The sequence below is a fragment of the Mus pahari genome, chromosome 1 (assembly GCF_900095145.1).
Source record: "Mus pahari chromosome 1, PAHARI_EIJ_v1.1, whole genome shotgun sequence".
Lineage (NCBI taxonomy): Eukaryota > Metazoa > Chordata > Mammalia > Rodentia > Muridae > Mus > Mus pahari.
In genome coordinates, this window is record NC_034590.1 from 71753273 (window position 1) to 71763509 (window position 10237).

The 10237-nt window shown below is 53.7% G+C and overlaps 1 protein-coding gene across 1 annotated transcript in view; it reads right to left on the reverse strand.

Annotated features, from left to right (window-relative positions):
* Arhgef17 (Rho guanine nucleotide exchange factor 17) overlaps positions 1–10237 on the reverse strand; it is a 58625-nt gene that overhangs the window by 15424 nt on the left and 32964 nt on the right. Inside the window, exon 2 of the mRNA XM_021191408.1 lies at positions 4546–4623. Coding sequence (XP_021047067.1) covers positions 4546–4623 — 78 coding nt within the window. The remainder of the gene's footprint in view (positions 1–4545; positions 4624–10237) is intronic.

Here is a 10237-nt window from a genome sequence, read left to right on the forward strand (position 1 = left end):
ATGCTACCTATTACATGCCCAGCTCTGTCCCCCAAATGCTACCTATTACATGCCCAGCTCTGTCCCCTAAATGCTACCTATTACATGCCCAGCTCAGGGCTTTGTCAGAGGACAAGAAGGAGCACAGGGAAGCATGGTGGAGTCACGAAAACATCTTGGAGAGAGGAAAGCAAGAAGATGGGGTGAGTGGGGTGCTTTCCAGGAGACAGCTCCACCTCATTAATAATATTTAGTGAGCTTGCCAGGCACTGTTTTAAGAGCCAGAAGACAGCAGTGAGTAAGAACCAAAAGATAAACACAATGGTATACACCTGTAATCTCAGTACTCAGGAGACTGAGGCAGGAGGATCACCACAAGTTCAAGGCCAGCCTGGGCTACATGGTGAGACCTTCTCTCAAAAAACTAGCCAATGAAAAGACCTAACAGAGCTTACATCTAGTCAAATGAAACACACAAAAAAAGCACATTTCACCAAATCTAAGATACACTGTTATTTTTAGTTACATCCTAGGGAAAAAAAACCTGATGCCAATTAAATTATGATACACTACCTACTATACAACAAACTCTGGATTCACCATGAGAAGGCCTTGGGTTTTAGGTTAAAGCAGTGGTAGGCAGGGCACTGCAAGCTAATTCTGAAATGATGGAGGCCTGCACTAAAGACTAGTTTAAAAGTTTTTATATCTCCTGGAAGTCTGTACCTAAAATTTCTGTTTTTCACCACAAATGTACATTTAGTGGTGTTTCCTAAACATGAACAGCATGCCCCATCCACTGGCGTTTTCATGGTGAGATCGCCCTCTACTGGCCCATGATGCAACTGCAAACCAAAAAATGAGGTTTCCTGAAAGACATATGTGATGTTACATTTATAAAATAACATTTATATTAAACATTTTAAAAAATCTGGCTTGTTTTGTAAAACAAACTTGAAAAATTCAAAGCTGAACAGAATACTCTTGGCTGGCTGAAGAGTCTGAAAAGGCTCAGGGTGACTTGAGTAGCTAGCAGCTGGCCTCCTTATACAGGGCTCTCTGGCCAGTACTAGCCAGAACCCTGACAGGTCAGGATCTGTGGTTCCTCCCAGAGCAAAAGTGACACCATTTACTTCTGGGTCACCCGGCAGAGCAGGCACATCGTAGGAGCCACGAAGCCCCACATCAGAGTCAGAAGCTGAGCAAGGGGCACATAAGCCATGGAAGAAATAAACAAGCTATTCCACAGCATTCCCGAAGGGAGTAAGAACTCTGGAAGCAGGGGAGTAGAGGGCATAGGGGGCCAAGGGGAGAAAGGTTGCTTTAAAAAAAGGCAGCTGAAAATTTTCTTAGCTGAAAATGTTGGGCTTTTAGACAGGTCTCAAGGATGGGGGTGAAACCCAGGAAAAGGGTGTATATAGAGTTACAGCCTGGGTTCAGATCCCACCTCCTTCTGGCTGCTGACTGTGGTAAGGGATTCCTTTGTTATTTTGTTTGTTTTTATCTGAGCTGGCACACCAACACACACACACACACAAACACACACCAACAGCAACATACACAAACAGCAGCATATACACCAGCACACACACATACAAACACACTACACACACACACACACACACACACACACACACACACACACACACACACCAATACACACACGAACACACGTACAGGCAGCATGTGAGATGCTACACCCATTTCTCTTAAGATATGCATTTGGGCCAGGTACTGTCACGATTCCCACTCTACAGCAAGGCCAGGAGAGGCGCAACGGGGTCCATGATCTGTTCTAGGTTACACAGCTGACCAAGAAGTGCAGCAAAGTTTGAGCACTAGAACCAGGCTCCAGAACTCTGGAGAGACCAGTCTTCCGCCCGCGCTCCTGGGCTGCGGAATCCCCAGCCCTCGGTTCAGGAGATACTCCCCTGCTCACCCCCGCCTCCCCTCCCACCCAGAAATCTCAATTTAGAGCCATCAAGTCCAGGCCTGCTTGCCTCCTGGAGCCCAGAGGATGCTGGTTCCAGGCCCACCTGCTCTGTGTTCCACGGCTCCTCCCTGCTGACAGCCATGAGAGGCAACACCATCTTTCCATCTTCACTTCGGGAAAATCCATGAACAGCCTCGTTTTGCAGGCGAAACCAAGGCTTAGAGAAGTGAAGAGACTCAAACTCCAGCCCCCAGAGGGGACAAATGACTCAAAGCCTGCCTGCCTGCCTGCCTGTCTGTTTGACTGCCTGTCTGTCTGTCTATCTGTCTGACTGTACTGCCTCTAGCTCTCACCAGAGGATGGCCATTGGTCCTTGCATGACTCTCTTCTTGTCTGACATCTTGGGGACCCCCTAGCCTTGCCCAGCTTCTTGCCTTTCTCCTTGGCAGCCACACTAGCCACTTTTGGGGGTGACAGTGGCTCCTCCACTGTCCTGGTCTTTGCTTCGGTTGTGTCCTCTGCCCGTTCCCCTCAACAGGCTCCCTGCTAAAATCCTACCCACCCTTCAGGTCTCTGCTGGGCACCCCAGACCCAGACTCACATTCCTTGAGCCCACACGACAGGGAAGTCCTAATTCTATGCTCTTAGCTCGTTGGACATTCTGATAAAACCAGAGGCAATGTATTTCTTATGTAATTTGTCACTTTGACTAGTTTCGTTTATGGGTTTGAAACGGGTCCTCATGAACTCCCTTGGATTATCTATTAGTCAGAGATGACCCTATATTTTTGATCCTTCTGCCTCTTCCTCTTGAGTGCTGGGATTACAGACGTTCACCACCAAACCTGGTTTACGCAGGCCTGGGAATCACAGCCAGGGCTTCTTGCATGCTAGATAAGCTCTCTACTGAGTTACGCTCCTAGCCCCACTCTAATCAGTTCTGAGCATTCAGCTTAGCACACACACATTCACACTATCCTGTAAGTGCCAACTTCACCTCCCAGCTGGAAACTCTGGACCACTGAAGACTAACCCCAACATCACCCTTCCCGGGACTCCGCCTTCCCGGGACCCCGCCGCCTGCCACTCCACCTTCTATCTTTGAAGGCGTGACTACTGTGAGCCCCTTGGAGCACAGCCGTCCAGTACTGGTTGGCTGTGAGCGCTCCCTTCACTTAGCACTGTATCGTCCAGGTTCATCAGTGTCGCAGCATGTGTTGGAATCACCCTCCTTTTCTAGTGGAGTACTACCGATATATGTCACACACCACAGCAGCTATTTCTGGTGGTGACAGTGTGACTTGTCTGGCTGGTGAGCTCCTGAACAGTCAGTCCCTGAGCTCCGGGGAAAAGACTCATGCCCCCAGGCTCACCGCTGAATGGAGGCCTCTGCACTGCCCAGAGACTAGGGTTTGGTATACTGAAGGATCTGTGCGGATATGTTGAAGGGGAGAAGGGGAAGAAGGAAGGGTGAGTGGTTCTGAGTATTTCCTGTCACCCTGAGCTGTAGCAGGGTGTAAGCTCATCTTCAGTTGTGTTTGTGGGCCTCATTTCAGCACATACATCCAGGCTCTGGCCTCTGTTGTACACACACGGCTGAGCCTCAGCCCATCATCCTGCCACACAGGCACCCTCCCCATCTTGTTCCACCTCACCCAGGCTAGGGGCCTAGGCATAGACCTGACTTCCCACCTCATGCCCACACCCCACAGTTCCTGGAAACACTGGCCCCTACCCCCGACCTGAGCAACTTACCTAAGTGTCTGCCCCCCTCTGTCCTTCCTATGCTCTGTGCCCTGGGACAGCTTCTTCTTCTGCCACTCATGTTTCCTGTACTCATGCAGACTTCCCAAAGCACAGGTCCAACCTCACGCCTACCTGTCTCAAAACCCTCTGATGACTCTCCAGGACCCCAACTGTGATCCAAATCCTTCTCCTAGGGTTCAAGGACCCCATGGCATGACCCTTGCTGGCTCCTGCAACATTACCCAAGAACCAGCCCCTCCTACTCCGCACCATGTAGCTCTCTGAATATGCGCGCCCTCCGCAGAACAGAGCCATCCCCCTGCACCTTCTTTCCCTGACAGCACACTGGTCAGACACCTCCCATGCCTCTACAGCAGTGACTTTCAATCTGTGGGTCATGACCCCCCACAAGGGTCCCATATCAGACATTCTGCATATTATATACTTACATGATGACTCACAACAGCAGCGATATTAGTTATGAAGTAGCATTAAAGTGACTTTATGGTTGGGGGTCACCACAACATGAGGGACTGTATTAAAGGCTCGCAGCCCTAGAAAGGTTGAGAGTCCCAATCTAGAGCGTCCCGTGAGCCCAGCAGGCTCTTCTTTCCCACACCCTTGGGCTTCCTGTATCTGGACCAGGGCCTGCTCTCACATACCTAGCATTTAATTCTAGTCACAGAAAGGGCAAAAAGGTGCACACCTCAAAACTGGATCCAGACTCCTACTCTCCCTGGATCCTCTGGTCTCACCAACCCTGCAGGGGGTGGCCACACCCGGGCTCACAGACAGCTCTTTGGTCTCAGCCCCTGTCCGTGTGAGTGATCCCACCTGTGTGTGCCCACACTTGGGGTGCTGCTCTCAGGCCTAGGCCGTGGCCTCACCTGCATCAGGGTGCGCAGTGACTCCACATACGACTGCTCTGTGTCCAGCAGGGTCATGGTCACGTGCTTCCTCATGTCCTGCGGGGACAGAAGGAGAAGGTGAGTGGTCCTTTGCCCCCTTAGTCTCTGTCACCTTCCGCTACATTCAGACACACCTGCACACAGAGAGAGCCCATCTGGTCCTTTCCTGCCAGCTTCCTGTCCCCCAGTTCCCCAAAGCATCCTTGACCTCCATTCTGCCAGACCTTCGCTCAGGCACTCTCTGCTGGGAACGCTCTCCTGAGTCTCAAACACACCCTTCCAAGTAGATCCCTGTTTTCCTACCCCAACAGGTTCTGGACAAAGGCAAAACCCAACAACAATAAACTCTCGTATTTACCAAGGAAGATGCCTCCGGGCTACACCCACTCTAGAGACTTACTCTGAAAATACCAAGTTCCAGTTTGCTGCCATGAGGACATGTTACAGCATCCCTCAGAGCAGACTGTCACTTCCTTCTACAGAAGAAGAAACTACAGCCCAGGAAGTAAAGCCGGTGCTGGAACCATCAGGGCTCTGACAAGGCTGGGTCCCAGTCTCACTAAAAGGTTACAGAGCTCTCTCTCTGCACGAGGCCCGGCTGAGGCCCTCCTTCTCCCGGCTCTCTTGTCCACTTGTGTGGTTCACAGTCTCTCCATTTCTTCTCTTCGTGTGTGTGTGTGTGTGTGTGTCTGTGTGTGTGTGTGTGTGTGTCTGTGTGCACATGGGTTAAGGTTCACTCACCAAGGCATGTATGTGTGGACATAAGAGGTCAATGAGGTGTCGTCTTCTTTTGCATTTCACGTAATTTTACTTATTTTTTTTTTAACACAGAGTTACTCACCGAGCCTGGAGCTTCACTGTCTCAGCCAGAGAGCTCAGAGATCTGCCCGTCTCTGCTCTCTAGCACTGGGGTCACACACACACACAGTGATGGAGTCGCACACACACAGTGGTGGGGTCACAGTCACACACACAGTGATGGGGGTCACAGTCACACACTGATGTGGTCACATACAGTGATGGGGTCACATGCACACTGATGGGGTCAGACACACACTACTATGTCCAGTTTTTACAACGCTGGAGTGTAAGCACAGGCCTTCATGCTTGCCCTTCAAGCCATCTCACCAACCCTCTTTCTCCTTCTGAGGCAGGGTCTTACACAGACCAGGTTGTGGAGACGTCCCTGTGCTGGGGTCACAGGTACTTACGTCCCTAGTGCTAGGGGTCACAGGTACTTACTACCCTGTCTGGCATATGCACTGCTGGAGAACAAGCTGGGGCTTGGTGCACAGGCTGGGCAAGCCCTGTACTCATTGAGCTCTTATTTTCAGAGCAGGGGAACCACTGATGCTCACATACACAGGACCTAAGAGTCCTGTGAGGTTGCTCAGCATCAGCTCCCACGTCACTAGGCATTGGGGTCCCTGCCCCTGTCAAAGTTAGCTCTATCCTATGGGAAGACTTTGTTGGAAGCAAGCTTGGGAATGTCTGAGCTTGCCCCACCCCCTCCCTGAGGCAGAGCTCACCTACTGCCAACTTCCATGGTCCCCAACCGTACCCAGGAACCCCTCCCAGACAGCACCCATCCCACCAGCCTACATCCTGGCAAGGACTCCACTCCAGAACCCCATACTGACACTTGGCTTTCTATACTAGCTTAGGCAAGGTGTGGGGCCTACACACTTATCCGGGCCATGCTTGGGGCTCCAGCCATCAGGCCTGCAGATTCATGATGCTCTTTCTGTGTGGAAATTATGGAATGGTGTATGCTTGGGCACTTCCCCAGTTCTTATCCTGACACCCCTTACTGTAGCGCCTCAGCGAGGGGACCTGCCACCGCCACTGCTCTGCCCAGGGTCCCTGGGCTGCTTAGTATTACACTCTATTAGTATGTGTTCGTTTGTTGAGACAAGGCCTTACTCTATGGCTCAGGACATAGCCCGGGATGCCTCGGTCTCTCTCTGTGCAGGAGCCCAGGCTACCATGACTGGCTTACTTCTCACTCTGCTGGCTATGGTAAGTTTACCTCAGGTGCTGCTGCTCCTCTGACCCTGGAACTGGGGGATCAGCCTGGCCCCTCAATAACTGAGGAGGCATGCTCAGAAGTGGACGCTCACTCTGAGCTCTGTGGGGATGTGGATGACGGGGACACAGGAGGCTGGCTTACTCCACTTCTGCAAGCTCTGTGCTGGCTCTGTTCCTCAGGCTCTACCCCAGAGACCCCCAACTAGGAGCAGGCCATTCTGGAGCCTTAAAAACTGAAAGTGGCTTTGGGTCTCCCAGGTTCACTCCTGTGCTGGCTGCTCCCAGAATACCCCAGCACCTCACAAGTACATGCGACTCATTTTAGCCTCACGCAGGTCCAAGACACAGGCACAGATGAGTCAAGTCAGAGAAGTGACGTGACTTGCTCAAGATCATACAGCCAGTGACAGACAAGGCCCAGGGCCTCTTCAGACACCTCATGCAGAGCCAGAGGGTCCCAGCGCCCTGTGTTCCCACGAACAGGAACCTCGGGTCACAGAGCTCCCCAGCTCTGCTCTTCCCCACTATGTGACTTTCGTGGCCCTGCTGCCATCCTCCTTCATGAAATAGAATAAAAACCCTTTGTTCCGGGTACCACACAGGCTCCATGCTCTGTGGTGGGGAACAGGGAGGTGTCCACACACACAGCGACCCTAGCTGTCCCTTCTCATTCCACTTCCCTGAGACGTCACTGGAGGTTTTCTCAGCGAAAGGACAACCAGACCAGGCTTTGGGCCACACTGCTACTGTCCCCTGCCCACACTCACTGGTCAGCCACCCCCAACCTGGGTCATGGTCAGAGAAGTTTCCTGAGGGGGAGGGCTGGCACCGGGCCTGTTGGCTGGGAGGCTGGGGGTAGAGGGAGCTGACGCTGCAATGCAGCCGCCTCTCCCGGCCTCCTCCCCGCTGCCAAGCACAGTGGGCTGTCATTCAGCTGTCAGGTTGTCAGGTAATGCACAGAAAACAAGGCCAGCTCCTTGTCACTGCGTGGAGCACCCTCTGCACGTGTCCGGACACGGGAGCAGTGCAGGGGGGCGGGGGACAGGGGAAGCAGGAGATGGAGGGACGAAGCAGCTGTCAACCGGATCGGCAGGCCCACCTGTTCCAGGCTGGCCAGCCCTTCAGCCTGCTTCCCTCGGGATCCCCTCACCCTTCAGTAGCCACAGACAGGACCCTGGCATGGGGACCAAGGAGGCCTGTGGGAAGATGGACACAGCAGGAACTTGGTAAGGGGGCTTCTCCTGTCATTAAACCCAAAGACTGAAGAAAGATTCACAGAGAGAGGCCATGAAGGCCAGATGCCCCACATCCAGACAAAAATGAAGCCTAGTTATCCAGCTGTGAGATAGGCCTTCCTGCCCAGACTCCTGGAGCATTGGAGACACACACGCACAACACAGTACAGTACCTGGATTAGGCCTAGTCCCCACTGTGCCCATAGCATGGAACAGAGTCAGGGCCCAGACAAACACAAAAACAAAGCCGCACCCCTGGTCCCTGCCTCCTCCAGTCTCCAGAGAGGCCGCTGGAGGTAGGGATGGGGACAGGCCCCGTGGTCCCAGTGGCAAAGTGGCGGTGCTGGCTACCCTCAGCACATACATACAGTTGGGGCCCATCAACCCCGAGGGAGGTTGTAAATCTGGCTTTCCTGGGGACCCAAGGTGCCCCAGGAACAAATCTGCTTTCACCTGACCCATATGACAAGAGAATACTGTCCTAGGCCTTGACCCTTATAGTGCCCTGCCAACCGGACCAGACCAGTGCTGCCAGAGTTGGCTGTGCCGGTTGGCCAAGGGGAGGAGGCTCATCAATCTCACTGCCTACATCTGAGGTCAGCTCTCCTCAACCCCGGCACTGACAGGCAGGCAGGTCCTGGTTCCTGATCCAAGTTCCAGGCCCTATTCTCCAGCATCTGCCTACGCTACCCCATCTCCTGGGTCTGCAGGCCAAGACCCAAGTTCCCGGCTGCCCCTCCCCCTCCCTGTACCTGGGCCTCCCCCGGCTCCTCCGCGGTGTCAGAGCCCCCGCCCCCGCCCCCGGCGGACTCCCCGGAGGCGGCGGCCGGGCCCAGATCGCGCATGTCTTCCAGCGCGATGGTGAACTGGGCCAGGGTCTTCACCATCTGAAGCATGCGGCCGGGTTGCCGCCGGGGCGGGTACTGCGCAGAGTCGGAGGGCCCCCTCCCACCCGCGCTCCTCGGGGGCCTCAGCCCCGCCGCGGTGGTGGCGGCGGCGAGAGTAGCAGCGTCAGTGAGGGCGCAGCCCGCGGTGGCGCTGCGGCCTCCTCCGCGCAGGGAGTGCGCGCGGCGTCGCAGGGGGAAGAGTCCCGCCCTCTGCGCGCCGCCCCTTCTCCCGCAACAAGCTCAGTGCCGCGGGACCTCGCACCCCCGCCTCAGGACGCAAGTCACACACACTCGCGGATAAAGACGAGTCCACAGTGTGTCTAGCGCGCGCACACAGATCTACACCCAGGAGCCATGGATGAATAGAGCTGCTATACAACGGGCCGGGGGTAGGGTCAAGTGCATGCTCACATACAGATCCCTAATTCCTGACACCCACGAGCCTGACCCACCATCTTTCACAATAATGCGAACTTTCTTGATCAACAACTACAGTATGGCAGAAGCAGGCACCGTTCCATGTAGACATCAAATACGGATGGCTGAAAACCTCACTGGCCCCAGCCAGTGAGAGAGGGATTTGAGTGTGACAGAAAGAGGCTGTCACCCCTATCCCTACCACCATCTCCCCCAGCTTGGTCCCTGTTCTATACCTGGCTCTAGTCCTGTTCCCTTCCAGTGCCTCTCCCCAAGACCCTCACTGGGAAAGTCCCTGCCCCCAATCTGCCCTCCACCCAACGTCTTGGCTTTTGTTTAAATGTGATCCTCTTTCCTCAAATGCCAGGATGAGGCTAGAATCTACTCCAGGATCCACTTACGTAGGACTGGGGTGTGGTGAGAAACAACTTTGACACCAAATCCCACTGGGCACCAGGAAAAGTGTCCATACCCTCTGCCTCTGTGCCTTACCCCTTGCTAGCTCCACCTCCTTCAACATTGTGGGTTCCCACACTCCAAGCTCCCATCTGACTCCCTCTCAACAACCTGTTCTCTCTGATTTACTGAGCAGTAGGATAATGAACCTCCACCATGCAAGCTAGGCTCATCCCGGTTCCCACTCCTACACGCTTCTTTGTTTCACCTTAGCCAACTCTGTGTCTAGAAAGACACCTCTCCTTGCCTCGGGGCCTTGACCTAAGCCAGTTCCCTCTCCTAGCAACCAATGCCTTTTCATTCAACTCTTCTGCACAATGTCACCTCTTCTGGGAAGCCCTCCTGGGTCTTCAGAGTAGGTGTTGTGTGCCTGTTCTGTGTTCTCCAGGTTCTTCAGTTTCCTTATCTTAACCACAGACAGTCTGTAATAATGGATTGATGGCCACCTTCTCCCAGGAGACTGCTGGTTCCCTGAGGTAAGGGTGCTTCGTAAGCCAAGGCACTGAACACATGTAACAGACAGTTGGTTAACAAAGCCTAGTTTTGCCGGGCATGGTGGCGCACGCCTTTAATCCCAGCACTTGGGAGGCAGAGGCAGGCGGATTTCTGAGTTCGAGGTCAGCCTGGTCTACAAAGTGAGTTCCAGGA